Source organism: Periplaneta americana, chromosome 3, assembly GCF_040183065.1.
Source record: "Periplaneta americana isolate PAMFEO1 chromosome 3, P.americana_PAMFEO1_priV1, whole genome shotgun sequence".
Classification (NCBI taxonomy): domain Eukaryota; kingdom Metazoa; phylum Arthropoda; class Insecta; order Blattodea; family Blattidae; genus Periplaneta; species Periplaneta americana.
Genome location: NC_091119.1, coordinates 142,589,426 through 142,607,808, shown reverse-complemented (window position 1 = coordinate 142,607,808; position 18,383 = coordinate 142,589,426). Strand labels below are relative to the sequence as shown.

At 35.2% G+C, this 18,383-nt stretch overlaps 1 protein-coding gene across 3 annotated transcripts in view; it reads left to right on the top strand.

The window, feature by feature from the left end:
• Positions 1 to 18,383, top strand: part of LOC138696580 (uncharacterized protein ZK1073.1) — a 349,355-nt gene that overhangs the window by 128,183 nt on the left and 202,789 nt on the right. The window contains exon 1 of one of the 3 annotated variants that reach the window (XM_069821721.1): positions 4,958 to 5,159. The exons of the other annotated variants lie outside the window; for them this stretch is intronic. Coding sequence (XP_069677822.1) covers positions 5,139 to 5,159 — 21 coding nt within the window. The 5' untranslated portion in view covers positions 4,958 to 5,138. Of the gene's footprint in view, positions 1 to 4,957; positions 5,160 to 18,383 lie in introns of those variants that run through there. 3 annotated transcript variants of the gene reach the window in all.

Sequence of the window (18,383 nt, the reverse complement as noted above, 5' to 3'; positions counted from 1 at the left end):
AACCCTGTAGGCCTACTTGAAGATTTCGAATCCAAAAAATCAATGTATCCTTGAAAACCAAATGAACAATTTGAACACAATGAAGTATTATTTTATGTAAGTATCATCAAGGCAAGCGACACGAAGGGAGGAAAAATTGTGATGGCGAATAGTGATGAGGACTTTATGTGACGAAATCACTGGATGACAAAATATCGGTGACGAAAATTCCGGATCCCGATAGATCCAGATCTCATTTTGCGGCAGCGTAGCCTGACAAGCCCTTCCTGATCAGTCAACGCTGACAGGTGGACCATCCTGACTTAGCCCCTGATATAGTCAAGGGCCCAGAACCCTAGTCCTTTCTACATCAACATTGAAAACCCGTACTATCCCAAGACTAGTTTAACTATAGCATATGAGAGATGAAGTGAGGGGACGGTGGAGTGTGTTGGTGGAATGATAGGAAAATGGCAATACCCCGAGAAAAACTCTCTGCAATGTTTGCCTTGTCCGCCACAAGTTCCATCACGATCTAATCGAGGATCGAACCCAGGCCGCCTGGATGGAAGACCAATGAGCTAACACTTGAGCCACAGATGCGGCTGTCGTCTGTCTATAGTTATTTACATATTGTGTAGGTTTGTTAGGACTATCTTGAATAGGGCATGAAACATGCATGGAATATGCGAGAAATTTGAAACGACTCCTGGTTTAGCAACCGAAAGGAAGATGCCATTGAGATATGAAAGAGAGGATGGAGTATGTAATCCGTCATGTCTGATAGTGTCAGGATCCGAGTCGGACGTCACGCATCTTTTGAAGGAGCGAGACTTTACCGCGGAACCAATCAGTGTATGGAGTTTGTCCCTCGCCATGGACTATTATACATATGAAATGGAATGCTCCATGGTGTGACAAACATATTGATTGATTCGAACGTCATCCAATGACGAATGACAGACCGAGATCTTTAGACAACGTCACAACTGACGAATTCAATTCCTGCGGCGTCTAGTTCATATCCCGTATGCAGAATATTGCATTTCCATTAAATTTGATTGCATTGTTTTCGCATAATGATGTCATATTCTCAATGTTTCAAATGTTTGGCTGAAAGAGATCGCTCGTGCTACAAGTAGTAATGAAGAACTATTATTATTATTATTATTATTATTATTATTATTATTATTAACACTGACCGGATATTGGCGCAATTACAAATGAGGAGTACAAGGGAAAAACCTGATAAGTGACATTATTATATTATAGCGATGTACCGAAGTACACATATTTCCATACAGGAATTCTGCGTTATCATATGATGATTCCGTCGGATACCGGCCACTTAGTCACTCGTAATGAGTGCACCTCTGCACATAGTGTGTTGGACATTGTGCCACTGTCACACATCTGTGACACAGTGCATGAGGGTTGGCCACTAAAGGGAAAGAGGTGGAGCTTAAGCTCAGAGGATTCGATCCGACATCGGAATTGGAATCCGTTGTGGCTTAGTGGATAGAGCGTCAGCACGTAGAGCTGAAAACCCAGGTTCGAATACTGGTGATGGAGAGAATCTTTCTCCGCTCCACCGATCCTTCATCATCTGATAAGTCACGTTTCACTGTTTTTACAGAAGAGCAAGTTAAAAGTTTCAAGACCCATTATATTCTATTGTCTTTGGGTTACCATTCTTCAAATTTTTTTGTACTAATGAGGTTGCTATTCTGTACGGTTAAACTACACAAATCTATACTACCTGAGCTATTACATGACACCTAGAACAGAAAATTGATAATTTTTTACTTACCAAGTTTTTCCCCTGTGGTTTGAAATGACATGTAGATTAATGTTTCCAAAACTGAAGTTATAATCAATCTTTTCGAGGAAAACTGCTTCCTTCCCTCAAAATCAAGTATAAAATAAATCATAATCAAGTTCACAGAACAGACGATTTCAGTGATTTTGAAGTATTCTTTAACAGTAACTTTTAATAGCCTATGTAGATTTCGTAATAACCATGCAATTATTGGGTTGTGTCTAATAATTTACTGCCAGTAACTGATCCTTTATCTACACTCGATTATTGATTAAATTCTAATATTTTACTGTACATTAGTGTGATTGAAAGTGGAGTATGTATTTCTAGTCTGAAATTAGGTTATAACGAACTCTGCTAAATTAAAAAGTTTCCAGTGCATATTCACATAGTTAGTTCATATAGATTTCTGCCTCGTGAATTCAAGAATAGTTACGATAAAAATTATTATTTGAAGTGTCACAGTTCATATTCCTGATATGAAGATCTCTTTTATTCAAGGTTCTTAAAGGTAATGCAACATACTGTATATATCATAAACAACGTTAGCTTTTCTGTTCCTTTCAAAAGCTTGAGGTCACCACTTTTTGTAAAAGAAAAGTTCTAAGTCATTTTTTTGCATAAGAAAAATTCTAAATATTTTTCCTTAGTGTCCACATATATTATAACTACAAACCAGTGTAGTACCTACAAGTTGTAATCCCATTATTTCACATAATATAGGTATTGAATAATACGAGCATTTTATTTAATTGTTCATTTTTATTCGGTTAACAACGCAGTGTCAGCTACTAGATAATTATATACTACATGCATTTTATGTATTATTATTATTATTATTATTATTATTATTATTATTATTATCTGCCACCGGGTGCTTGCCCACTTGCAGTGTAAATAAATACATACATACATTATTATTATTATTATTATTATTATTATTATTATTATTACTATTACCATGTTCAAGTTTCTATCTCAAAAATGTAAAGTATTAAAAGTGAATCGGTCTTACAGAAAGAATAAGTTATTGATCTATACATTAAACCCAACTTTCTGTAACATTAATAATAATGCTAATAATAATAATAATAATAATAATAATAATAATAATAATAATAATATATCATATAACAATATAAATTATTTTCTTTTTGAATTAGTATACTATTACGCCATTTTAAGACAGTTTCATTTACATTTCATAATCAGTATTATATTTCCTAATAAAGTGATTATTACTAAGAATGATGTCATTGCAGTTTGTTTTAACATGGAAATATTAACCGAAAAAATTAATAATGGTTTTCCAATGTAAAATACTAGTGCAAAACAAAATGTAGGTTATATTGAAAATCCAGTGCTAGAATATATCGGTGCGTTAAAAGTGCTAACTTAAACCTTGTCACATCGAAAAGCGTATGAAATTTCCATAAAAACTCAGAATTATAATAAAGTTCTCATTCTTAGAAGTCAAGTTTTTACAACACAGACATGGAAACATACAAGTGAAAATCAATAAGTTTCCGGACTACCCTGAATGTAGGCAACAGACAGGACATAGGAAACGGAGAAGTTACCAAAAAGCGGAAAAACGTCTGGAGTCTATACTAACTGCATCTCTTAAAAGGCATAGTAGAAGACTAATCATAAGGCGTAAGTTATATGAAGAGACTCCAGAAAAAATCGCAATAGGTCCTTGACATGTTCGCACATAATCACGTGTAGAAGCTCAGTTATTAAGGAAAATTTGACACTGTTTGATTGACTGTCTCAACAGGCATGGAAGCAATTATGTTCAGTGACACGCGCATGTTGTTTGACGGTACAATAAATACAAGTGCAGTCCGAAAATATGACTATATTGGTTGCACCTTCTACTAGAGTGAAAGCATATAAAGTTATGACAAGGCCAAATCTTACATACGGCAGCGAACTAAAACACACAGCTTTTCTATTATTGTTTGTTTATAGAGTTACTGATAAATGGCCATTGATTAATATCAATGTACCTGTCATTATAAATAAATAGATAAATAAATAAATACATAAATTTAAAGATATACTGCACGCAGTGTTGTACTCTTTACGATTTCCAAACACAAGATCTCTGCAAAAGACCTGGTTTGTTTATATTGACTGCCAGACCGGAAACATAGTACCTCTTTTCTATAGGGAACGGCTGAATACATTTGTCCTGTTTGTCTTACGTTACATTTTGCCTGACACTTTAATCTTAGCCACCGCACACAGCGCGAGGGGCGTAAGGGAAACTCGTAACAGTTGCGAAGCCTTATCTTTGGCTACAGTGCTAGCACGCTGATCTTCCAACCAGGCGGCTCGGGTTCGATCCTTGATCAGGTCTGAGTGGAATTCTTGGTGGACAAAATAAATAATGTTGCAGAGGGGTTTTTCGGAATACAGTACTCCCGTTTCCCTCTTTCATTCCATGAATATACAGTACACAATTTCCCCCTCATTTCAGCTATTACCTGTAATAGTAAAAATGAGCTAGGGTAATGTCTGGGGGTAGTACGGGATTCCGATGCTGAGGGCTCTGGGTTCGGGCTCGTCGAGAGATGATGTTACCTTATCTGCAGGGCCCAGGATGGATGGCCCGCCTGTCAGCGTCGAACTCACGAATGCCACATGGTTATTCAAATTCGAGTCCTGATAATAGTGATGGTTATGATAGTTGTGGTGGTAGTCAGGATGGCGCTAAGTCACCGCTTAATGAAAGTGTTATATTAATAATAAGTTAATAATAATTACTGATAATTTAGTTGTGTAGTTACTGCAGTTCTAGTTTCCAGCCACGCGACGGATTGTCATCTTGAGTTCTGCTGCACCTGAAAAAAGTGGTGCTAATGTCTGTGTATATTGGCACAACTCATTTTCCCTTAGCACGGTATTGCACTAATCAGCGTTAGGTTGGGAGGACAAAGCACAGTAAACTAATACTATGCATGCAGTGTGTTAACTTCTTCTTGACATTTCCATTGAACGCGGTGACAAAAGTGCAACTCGTGACGTAATGCAATTCATCTAGGGAGAAAAAACAAATAAAGAAATGTAATATAATTTAGTTGTGTTTGCCGCTTGGAACCGCCACTGTAGCAGGTTCTTCGTCGCTAATAGCAGGATGAAAATATATATCACTTGAGTTGTGAACAAACAGGAGTCACCGACGGCCGGTACACACGTTCTTTGAAAGGTTTCTTAACAGCGATACGTAATTATCTTGGTTCTGTTTTGAGGTGCTTCTACTTTTAGTTCGCTGCAACTAAAGTTTTTTTTTTCTTCTGAGGATTTTCAACTGTTTTTTTTATCCTCATTGACCATGGCAACAGACTTCTTGAAGGTAAATAATTTTCCAGACTTGTTAATGTTTCTGTGGTTATTTCAGAATGTGAATCTAAAAATACGAACACCTTAGCCTTGTTTACGCTTATCCGGGACGAATATCTTCCTTGTAAATATATTGTAAATATTTTTGTTTTTGAATGAGATACAAGAATGTTCTTTTTTTAAAACATAGTGCTATAAATTTGTTTATCTACACTCGTAGCGTAATAGTGTCTTATCCCATTCATTTCAAGTGAGATAAGGAGTTCATTACCACACTCGTTTTTAGGAATGAATGATACTGTAGCATCAGGTATATTTCAAAATGTATTAAAACTAAGTATAATGTAATATTACAACGTAATAACTGTATTAATTTTATCTTGATATGGGTTTTAAAGAATTTATAAAACAGTTATATTACCGGTTGTTCTGTATGGTTGTGAAACTTGGACTCTCACTTTGAGAGAGGAACAGAGATTAAGGGTGTTTGAGAATAAGGTGCTTAGGAAAATATTTGGGGCTAAGAGGGATGAAGTTACAGGAGAATGGAGAAAGTTACACAACACAGAACTGCACGCATTGTATTCTTCACCTGACATAATTAGGAACATTAAATCCAGACGTTTGAGATGGGCAGGACATGTAGCACGTATGGGCGAATCCAGAAATGTATATAGAGTGTTAGTTGGGGGGGCCGGAGGGAAAAAGACCTTTGGGGAGGCCGAGACGTAGATGGGAAGATAATATTAAAATGGATTTGAGGGAGGTGGGATATGATGATAGAGAATGGATTAATCTTGCTCAGGATAGGGACCAATGGCGCGCTTATGTGAGGGCGGCAATGAGACTCCGGATTCCTTAAAAGCCAGTAAGTAAGTAAGTAAGTAAGTAAGTATGGGTTTTAAAGCTTGCTCTTAAATATCTGAAGGAAAACTTTCAGTATCACTTATCTTGTTATCTTAAAACTTACAAATTACAAGTTTGCAGTAAAAACAAGCTTTTTTTTAAAGCAATATTATGGTTGCCATGGATTTATAGCGTCTCAGTATATTATTTCAACTGCTATCTAGATAGTTAGCTTTAGCTTCAATTTTCTGCTTCTCACAAATAAATACATTTTTAAACGTCAAATTAGGTACTTTTTCTTAATTTTCTTTTTATTCTTTAACGGGTGTAGATAAAGTATTGGATAATAATACATGTTTAGAATTCATTTTGAAAGGTTCCAATAAGTCGAGTACAAATTCAAAAGAAGAATTGGCTAACAGCTGTTGACCAGCACACAAATATAATTAAATAAATAAATCATAATAATAATAATAATAATAATAATAATAATAATAATTATTATTATTATTATTATTATTTTTATTATTATTATTATTATTATTATTACTGCTGTTACCATCTTATTGCACAAACTTATTATTGACAGCTTTCTACTGGTTATTTATTTGTTATTATTACTGTGGTAGCTAACAGCAATTAACCGATAATAATAGGTTAGAACAAGGTTTACTATAATAATACAAGACTGTAGGAACACTGATAATAATAATGGTAATAATATAATATAATAATGGTAATAATGGAATGGTATTCAGTCATATGACTTATTTTAATGTAAATTATACAATAATTTACATTAAAATAAGTCATATGACTGAATACCATTCTTTTTAATAATACATGTGTGATAATGTCCTATTAATATCGTCGTTGTTCCTACAATAACTCCTATGTGACATATTTATCGATTTTCAGATGTTTGCTCTATTAAATAAGTTAAATACTGATACAGCAAATAATAAAATCTCCTATATGTAACTATATTTCTTTTTTTCGAAAATCTAAGAATTCACAGTTTCCTATGTACGGCTGCCATAGAATGAATAAATGTGTTTTTTCTTCCTATTGAAAAATTTTATATTTTGCACATAGCAGTTATTGCAGGAACAACGACGTATACTTGTGTGGTTACACGACGAGTGCGTAGCACGAGTTTGCAAACTTTCACACGCGTGTGTATGTTAATAATGCTATTATTCCACATGTATCGTAAATATCTATTACAATGTAACAACGTACTTTCATTTTGGATCCACATAGGCTATATTTTATATCCTAAGTACAGAAATGGAGAAAAAAAAAACTTTGTGGTACCTATTTAATCTTGGAAAATTTGACTAAATTTATTTATTTATTTATTCGTTGTAGTTGTAGATAAGTTTGAGAAAGAGTGTCCTAAAATAAACTTCCGAATTATGCTCAATACTTTACCGTTACGACGTGCCCCTTGTATTCTTTTATCTCAATGGACAGAGTCGGTGACACATTGAAGTTTCCCGTCCAAAATTAGATTCTTAGAACTGTACTTTCTCACCATTGAGTTTGTAACGTTAACTTCAAAGTAAATGTATAGTCAGAAATTATTTAAATATATTTACACACTTAGGAACGTTTCCTCACGAAATGAAATGGCAATGCAGTATTTATTCTTTGGTGCTTATAAATTAAAACATAAATCTGGAGGAAAAAACCTCAGTTACAATAATTTACAATTGACTAATTACATATGGTACAGGCTTTAAGAAGGAACAAAATTAGAAAACGAAATTACAACGCTAAAGCAAGAAGTAAGGAGTGCCTGGAATGTAATTTGACCTTACACGTGCAATTCCCAGTAACGTTCGTTGTGTAGTCTAAATAATCGTGTGGTGCTATATGAGAATTTTGTGACTCACGCTCTGCGAATCGTGCCAGGTCATCATCCAGTCCCGCGCATTCCAAGCTGGAGTGTCGAATGTCTCATGCTGTCTGCACTGACTCAAATATCAAGCAACACCAGTGTCGATATTACTGAAGTTTTGAAGCTTTCATAGTTATAATGCCGTAATGTTTTAATAACATTACCTTTGTGGGTAAGTGACAAAGCAATAGCGGATTTTTCAGGAGAGATCTTTCACCATTGCGGATAGAAACAGGAATAATAATAATAATAATAATAATAATAATAATAATAATAATAACCATCTACGTGAATTAAAGCCTTAATTTCTCTGCGACTTCTTGTAGGCCTAATTAGTCAGAATCTTTCCTGGACCCGACTGGACTCGATCTTCTACATTTTGGTTAATATTGTCAGATCTGCTTTAGGATTTTGTCTTCTGTCAATTTTTGCATTTCATTTGGATACACCTGCTAATAATAAAACTATTTCAATCCATTTGTTTTATCAATTACAATTTATCACACTTTCACTAGTAATTGTTATTCCCTTCATATTTTTTATCCACATATCAACATCTAGACATGATCACAACACTCCTCAATATTATCCATTCCCCCCACCAAACATCCTCATATTCATCTTCTTTTACTGTGGCTGTTCCTCGACTTTGGAATTCCCTACCGAGTAATCTCAGAGACTGTCAGACATCAAACCAATTTAAGAATAGACAACAGAAATACTTTTCAAACAATTCTCATTAAAATAATAGTTTTTTCAAGTTTCTCAATGTTCAGTGGTTATTATTACAGGATAAACATTTAAATTATCTGATTATTATTATTATTATTATTATTATTACCATTATTATTATTATTATTATTATTATTATTATTATTATCATTACTATTTTTATCATTGTTATTATTGTCTCACTAACATTACTTATTTAACTTTCATTTGGCCGGGCAGAAGAGAAGGTCAACTGGCCTTAACTCTGTCAGATTAAATAAATTATTATTATTATTATTATTATTATTATTATTATTATTATTATTATTTATTCATTGATAATATACTGGTAATTAACAACTTTAACTTAAAATTTCATGTTGAAGATATACCGATAAGCTATCACAATTTGACTATGATTATGTGTGTGTATTCCGCCTTTGCTTATCATACAATTAAATGAATGAATTAATTAGTCATATTTTTTCTTCATTAACGTTTTCGGTACGTAAATTGTACCATCTTCAGATGTATGTATATGATGCTAATTGTTAACCAAGCCTATGGGTACATGTATCGTGGACTTAAATTATCAGTGTTTTTGTGCATACTGTGCTATGTCGGTGAAGTGTTGCCATGATTACATAAATCATAGCACAGTATGCACAAAAACACTGATAATTTAAGTCCACGATACATGTACCCATAGGCTTGGTTAACAATTAGCATCATATACATACATCTGAAGATGGTACAATTTACGTAGCGAAAACGTTAATGAAGAAAAAATATGACTAATTAATTCATTCATTTAATTGTATGATAAGCAAAGGCGGAATACACACACATAATCATAGTCAAACTTTAACTTATTTACAGTACGTCTCTACTAATATCACAATTTCCTAATCCTATTATTTTCTAAATTTAATTACAAGATCATTTATCTCTCCCGTTTTTTTCTTTATATTGTCCAGTTCCTTCATAAAGTCATTTTTCCCAAGCAATACTTGTTCTAGTAAACCATCCGCCGTCGAAGGTCCCGGGTTCTAACAGCTTTCCTCTGGTAACAAATTGAACTCTATAGATTTTAATTTTGTGCGATGTCGAAATTGCTTAATTGTCAAGTACATTCCTTAGCACGAATAACTGCAAAATCGAGAAAAAATTGCAACATCAAGGCAAATAGATAATATGTCTACACGGCTTTTCATGTTTAGTGTCTTTCAATCTGTCGTAGCACTTTAAATCCATCACTGAGATTCTTCTGCGAGTGGAAAACACGTGTTATGTAGCACACTAATGGTGCAGTAACCTTGGCGTGTGTCCCTGCTTCAGTTTCCGAGAAATTAGTGTAAATGAACCGTTATTATCTGTTAATGCTACACTTCATTTAGTTGAGTCCTCATCATGATGAAGGTTAGTCTGGACCAAGTAGTAGTCGAGCCGACTGGAAAAGAAAATGTAACAAGCTTACTGGTGCGAGTTATTTTAGTTTTTATACTGTCATAGATGTATCAGTGTTTCGGAGATTTGTATGTGCTTCATTTTCAGGGAAGTAAAACAAAGGGGAATCTGTTGGATCCGTTACAAAAAGATATTCTGTAGTATTTTTAGTGAAGAACTCAACAGAAATGTTACTTTCCTCTTTCTTTACATACCCTGATGATGGAGCCGTTATGCAACTGCCAAACTTACGATCTTTATAACATGGTGCAAACACCACAATTCTCACATCACTTTGACCACCCTGAAAGTGTTTTATGTCATACATCAAACGAAATTATTTGGGATCATGTGAAGGATATTTTGAGCGCATGTTGTGGATTCATTATGTCATAGTAATAACTAGGGTACGGATTTTTAGATCGTTAAAATATCGCATACAGAACAAATAACACTTTACAAAAACATCTCAACACATAAACAACACAAACAAATAAGTACAACCACACAGGCGTATACAAACTCAAATGTAACACCTGCAACAACTTTTACATACGACAGACAGGCAGATCATTTCAAACACGTTACAAAGAACACATCACAGCCATAACAAAATTACAAAACACCTCCACATATGCAGAACACATCACAAATGCCAACCACACCTACAGAGACATCAACACAGACATGGAAATACTGCACATCCAACCAAAAAGCCAGAAACTAAACACACTAGATCAATACGAAATATATAGATACACAAAAATAGATCCAAATGAAATTCTCAACACACAACTCAATTTCAAAACACATACACTCTTTGACTCTACATTACGAACGCACCCTCACAGGAAACAAGAGGCGCCAAGACCAACAACGACCAGTTCCGAAGATGACCCAAAATAGGTTGAAACATGTTAACAAGGTACGTTATAATATAACACAAGAAAGTTCTTATCAAGATGTATAATCAAGATGTACGTTAAAATATAATTTAAGTGTCTAAAATAGGCTTAAAAGTGTAGGAAATAGTCTCTAAAGAATTGAAAATAGGCTCTAACAAAAAAAGTTTTCTTTAAAAACATGTTCCAAATCATCAGGAATTAATTCACTTCTAGAATTTAATAATTTTAAATGTTTATATAGGCCCTACCGTTACCAACACTACTACTAAAAGTATAAGAACAACAAATGTCTAACTAGTTATATATAAACTAAACAATTAAATGTGAAAAATAAGTTCTAGACATAAATTCAGTATACAAACAAGTCAAATATAATCAATTTTTACCAAGCCTTGCCTGTTAATGTTCATTATTAGCGTCACAATAAATGACTAATACTTTTTCTAAATGTTCAACTAAAAAGTAATGCCGTCTGTCACTCAACACAAATTTGTATGCTTAAAATGAACGCTCCACATGCACTGAAGTAACAGAAGCGTATTTCAATTTTGACACTAGTTGGACAGGAATGTTTTACATTGTAAATCCGTGTTCTTCCCTGCTAGGATATCTGAAGCAGTACGCAGGTCCTTCAGTCCTACATTTCCCTGCAGAACTTGCTCCAGTTTATCCCGTACTTTGTTTCCAACAGAACCAGGAAAACATTAAGGGAATTTAAAATACAAATTCTCGAAATAAGAATGGGTGTTTTGACCTATTAGAGATATAACATACTTAATAGGTCAAAATAGGCTTTATCGTCAAAATAGGCAGTTTTAGGTGCTATTAAAATACCAATTTTAGGCATAGTTTTATATGAAACGTATACTTGCAAGTTTTTATGACCTTACCTTTTAAGGATTAAAATAGGTTTTTACCTAAAATCCGAAGTCTAATAATGACATTTCTATAACCTAAAATCTCTGGGAATATGTATCTTAGCCACCGCACACAGCGCGAGAAGCGTAAGGGAAACTCGTAACATAGTTGCGAAGCCTTATCTTTGGCTGTAGTGCTAGCGCGCTGGTCTTCCATCTAGGCGGCTCGGGTTCGATCCTTGATCAGGTCTGAGTGGAATTCTCAGCGGACAAAATAAATAATGTTGCAAAGGGAATTTTTTGGAATACAGTACGCATAATACCGGCGAAATAAGTTCAGGGTCCAGCACCGATAGTTACCCAGCATTTGCTCATATTGGGTTGACGGAAAATCCCGGAAAAACCTCAACCAGGTGAATTTCCCAACCGGGATTTGAACCAGGGCCATCTGGTTTCGCGGTCAGACGCGCTAACCGTTACCCCACAGGTGTGGACATAAAAATTTTATTTCAAATCTCAAACATCCTTACAATCACAACCATGCTTACAATAACAGTCACGAACAGCATGAACTTTTCACAAAATCATATGAATTCGATGAATCCATGTCACTTTTTCTTATTTCATAATTTTCGAAAAGGATCACACTATTATGTTTGTTTATTCATGCTCTATTTTAATTAATAGTAACTATGATTCTCTAATGCAATTTATGTTTTACTCTAAGTCAACGTAAGAAGTGTCGCAAATAAGCTAAAAAAAAAAGATGTATAATTTGTCACGAATAATAGAACCATTGGTCCACACCTGTGGAGTAACGGTCAGCGCGTCTGGCCGCGAAACCAGGTGGGCCGGGTTCGATTCCCGGTCGGGGCAAGTTACCTGGTTGAGGTTTTTTCCGGGGTTTTCCCTCAACCCAATATGAGCAAATGCTGGGTAATTTTCGGTGCTGGACCCCAGACTCATTTCACCGGCATTATCACTTTCATCTCATTCAGACGCTAAATAATCTAAGCTGTTGATAAAGCGTCGTAAAATAACCTACTACTACTAGAACCATTGTAGTTAATTAAAAACTAAGTCAGGTTGGTTCGAGAGATCGCATGAATGCGTATACGCACAAGAGTTCTTCGTAAATGACGCTTCTATAAATTCATTTGGCCGAGTGACAACTGACAAACGAACCTTTCGTAAAGTCAGGGCGCAGAAAAAATAAACACAGATTGTAAATGTTCCCACAAGCCTTAAGTAGGTCGTTCACAAAAGTTCAACTGCCCACAGCTCTGGATTCAGGTGAGTCAAAGAAAGCAGAAGAATCGGAAATGGAAATATAGCGAAATCTGGCTAAGCGTTCCAGTTTATACGTAACTTCCAATGCAACTCTTGATGAGTCGTAATGATTTTCACTCGTGCGTGTAATGTCAAGGAAAATAACACTGTCATACAATATTAAATCCCCCAAAAAATGATATTTTGTAAAAATCATTAGACTTTATCAGAAAAATTGAAGTAATGAATTCCATGAATTAAGTTTAATTTAAGAACCTGTTATAGTCAAACATACATAATGTAGGCTTATTAACATTGATTTACGGACATTGACCCTGAAACTAGCGGACCCGGGTTCGAATCCTGGTTGGAGACAAGTTACCTGGTTGGGCTTTTATCCAGGTTTCCTCTCTCAACCATTTGAAGTAGAATTGCTCGGTAACTTTCAGCGTTGTACCTCGGACACTTTCGCTTCATTGAATTCAGCTCCAAACATCATCTTTCAGTAGTTTCAATTCGACCGAGGATGCACCAGAATGTAGTACCGTGAATTACATACAGGTGATATCTATCTGAGCAGGCTGCAGATCTCTCAGTGGGACGGAGGGACGTTCATCGCGAACTTCGTCGGACCGGGTGTTGGGTGGCTGAATCGATAGATGGCACCAGACAGTGAATCACGATACTTACATGAATGCGGTACGCGAACTACAAATAATTACACCTAACTAAGGAAGTTACCATAATAAGCCTCAAGCTGCGATGCAAGCCTTTGAACCGTGCTCCGTAATAACAGAAAAAAAAAGACATCGAATTTATAAAAGTGTATTCTATATCGTTGTTGTTTAGTCAGTTCGAGGGCAGATCTGAACGTCACAAGTAATATCAACAAGGCATCACTTATTAGGCAACTAGGCCAGGAGATAATGGGGTATAATAGCCGGTTCCTTTTCCCCTCCATTGCATACATCGATAATTAGCTACATATTGCAATAATCAGACTTCAGAAGTATACAAACAGTTATTGTTTTTCCTCTGACACATATCGTCAAGTGAGATGTACTGCCTGATAATTATAATAGATGTATAACAGAACCTCAATCAGGCAATATCGTTATCTTGGTAAAAATATTTTTCAAGCTGTAACTGTCAAAGACGTAGTACTATTCTAGGACATTTAAGTGGAATTCATCAACAGATATGCTCACTGTATGAATGTTTCCTGTTTAGACCATTAGGCCTGTATGCAATTTGCCTCTGTGACGAAATGTTTTGAAGCTCCATGAAATATTTTTGTGCAGTATTCCATTAGCCTGAAAGTTTACGTTAGAAAAAAGTTGTGTATGTTTGTGTGTAATTCACTGCCAAGTTGTATGTCAATTGAATTACCATGTCTCTCGAGAGTGAGTCTTCAAGTTGTAATGGCGCATATGCTTCTACGCGATTCAGCTTCTTTTTTAAAGGATTCCTTATGAGATCAGAACACGAAAGTAATGAGGCAATCATAGCAGTGACCGAAATATGATTTCAGATTATGAACTGAATAGGAAGAGGGAACTACAATGTAAATTAATACGTGTAATTTTTCAGCAAACTAAGTTCGCTATTGAAAGAACAAAGACGTGGATAAGGAATTTAATCACTTTATAGGCCTTTATATATTTGTTGGAGAAAGCTGGATTTGCAGTGAAAGAACTGCCCTTGGGCAGAACACTAAATGAATATATATATTTGTGACATACTAATACTAGTCCCACTTAAAAACATGAAAAACTATCATGAAAATCTTTAAAGTAATGGCAATTCTGGAATGTATTTATACAATGTTTTTTTCTGGAGTTTTCCACAATATCGTGGTTCTTCATGCACGAGAGTACAGTTTATTTTCCTCTACTATGCTTCATAGATAGGTGACAAGTCTGAGGTCAGATGATAAAATGGGCAGTCAATAAATTTCCGGATTGCCGTGAATGTAGGCAGCACACAGGACATAAAAAAGGAAGAAGTTATCTAGAACCAGGGAAATGCCTGGACTCTTTACTAAATGTATCACTTGAAAGGCAGAGAAGAAGACTATACAGCTGTAAGACGTATATGGAGAGATTCCAGAAAAAGTCGCAATAGGTCCTTGACACGTTTGCATAAAATCACGTGTAGAAGCTCAGATCTTAAAGACAATCTGACTCTGTTTGACAGACTGACTCAAAAGGCATGGAAGCAAAGATCTTCAGTAACATGCGAATGTATGTTTAACGCAACGAGTTAGATACTATACAGAGGCCAAAGACCTCAGAAAGTTGAAGACAATTGAACATTGGTCCGCCATGTTTCGGTTAGTCAAAACAAAGGGGCGTGGCTCGGATGTTGTAGGAAATTACTGTGATGAAGTTAGTATTATTGTGAATTGAGTTACATATTAAGACTATATTAATAAGTAAAAAGTAAAATATACACTAAACTTTACGTTTTATAACAGCTGTAGGCCTATGTTTTATTAGTTTCACTAAATATAGCCCAGATATTAAATGACAAGCTATACTCGATGCAACCAAAGCAAAGCATCTAAAGACGGATGAATTTAATCGGCAGAAGAAAAATAAATAATTTGTTGACTTCGTCACAAATTTAATTACCTTACAGCTAATCTAACCTAATATGAAATTATGTAATTCAGTGCTCACCAGGTGATTTCAAGAGAGACGACGTACCTTTCCTATATTTTACTTCTATTAGTTACTAATAGAAGTAAAATATAGGAAAGGTAGTGGCGAAAATTTAAAAAAATATCCAGTAATTAAGTTACTGAGAAAAATTCATTTGAAATTGGAATTAACACAGAGAACTTTTGAAAACTGCAATTATTGAAACTACAAATAACCTCTTAGCATGCAACATAATAATTAAAGAATGACACTAATAGAAAGTTACTCATGATCATAACTCACCACATTTATTGAAACAATAAGATACTTACGATTAACATTGTTATCAGAAACAACAGGAGCCATAGCTAGCTACACTTCTTTTCGCGTGATGGAGACATCATGTAGCTCTAATATAATTTGAAACAAATATTGTCGCGTGATGGAGACATCGTGTAGTCTAATATAATTTGAAACAAACATTGTTCTCACACGTGTCTCGCAACTAGGCAGATGCTTTTGCAGAATAAAACTGTTCTTACATTATTTTGAACAATAATGACAAATTGTGTGTGATGCAAGTGCTAACTTTCCTCTTTGTTAACAAAAAGAGCCCTACGCATTAATAAAAAGAGAATTGGAGTAGGCCCTATAAACACAATAAATACTAAACTCTTGATGGTACAAACTTATTAATACAGATATTTCGCTTATGCTCAGTCCGTCTTATCTTATAATTCTCTGCGGCAATGGCACCTGTATTGAGAGGGTTTAATTATCCAGCAACGAATATTATGATTTACGGTACATTTCATTTAAATCCGAGGGAATGAGACATTTTTGGAAATTTTAAAGTCTTAATTATTACTTTTTCATTTATAAATCAGCTTTTTACAAAACCTATAGCGAAATGTTTAAATTAAATATTGATGTATCTGAAAAATATAATACATGTACCAACTCGTTGCAGTGTACCTTTGATAAGCACTCCTTGCGGAGGCTGGCGGTGCTATAGACCGCCATGTCAGAGGTTTTCAGCCTCTCTATAGTATCTAACTCGTTGGTTTAACGGTACAAAACATAGAGGATAGAACGTCAGCACGTAGAGCTGAAAAACCCGGGTTCAAATCCCGGTGCCGGAGAGAATTTTTCTCCGTTCCACTCATTCATCATCATATGATGACGCAGAATTTCTGCACGGAAATATCATATGTACTTCGGTACATAATAATAATAATAATAATAATAATAATAATAATAATAATAATATATGATATGCGAAAAATAATCACTTAATGACTTAAGATGGCGCTTACTCCGTAGGATCCCGGCTACTTAGTCACTCATAACGAGTGAACCTCTGCACATGTATGGACATTGTGCCACTGTCATACATCTACGACGCAATGCATAAGGGTAGGCTACTAGAGGGAACCCAAGAGGTGGACTTAAACTGAGAGGATTCGATCCGACATCGGGATGGGAACCCGCTGTGGCTTAGTGGATAGAGCGTCAGCACGTAGAGCTGAAAAACCCGGGTTCAAATCCCGGTGCCAGAGAGAATTTTTCTCCGTTCCACTCAACCATCATCATATGATGGCGCAGAAATTCTGCACGGAAATATCATATATATTTCGGTACATAATAATAATAATAATAATAATAATAATAATAATAATAATAATAGAAGTGCAATTCATAAATTTTGATTGCATCTTGTATATAAGTTATGGTGAATAGTAACATAGGTTTGGGAAGGAGGCTGATCGCGAGGCCTTTTTAATTGGTACTGTCCCACAATTCGCCTGGGAGAGACTTAGGGAAAACATGAAAAAATCGTCAGGATAGCCGGCCCTATCCGTGTAGCCATTATTGTCTGAGTAACTACTCATGCACAACTTTTCCAGAGCGCTTTCGATCTTATGATTTTGAAATGTTTCCTTGTCAGTCAGCTGACGGATATCCGCTAATGACGAGAATACTTCGATCCCGAGCACAGGTTTTGACATTCATGGTAAAAAGAAAGCGTCTGAATGCATTGTTTCTCCAAATACAGCCATCTAATATCATTAGTTTTAATTCTGGACCTGTTGTTATAGCATTTTTATTTGATTATTTTTGGTTTACAAGACCAATATTTTTGTTAAATTATTAAAAACAATGAAAATTTTTTTTCTATTATTTTTTTGTGATATTTGAGTGTTTTCTTCCAATCGTAAGCATTTCACTTCTCACTCCAGTCTTTCTGTATTATCGCCGTTTGATTATTGATCGTCTGTGAGTAGATTTAGTATTTGAAAAGTGTCGTTAAATAGTTGTCAATTGACTTAATCTCGGCTGAATACGAACCTAGGTCTCCTGCTTGGAAACCCAATATTCTGCCCGCTGGGCTAATGGTGTGTAATTTTCCGCAATATGTAAACCGCATCGCTGGATATACAAATCAGGTCGGAATAGATTTGCCTTGAGGACAGTTCCGTCACAAGTTAGGCCTTAATTAAAGAGGAGCGTCTCATGAGAGAAACGCACGTAACACGGCTATGTTGATTAGGCTTTAATTAACTTTTGGAAACGCTTCATATGAGATGTAGCTTCGCCACTTAAAAACGCTAAATATAATTCTGTAACTTGTCAATTTGCCCGACAGCCTGTAACGAA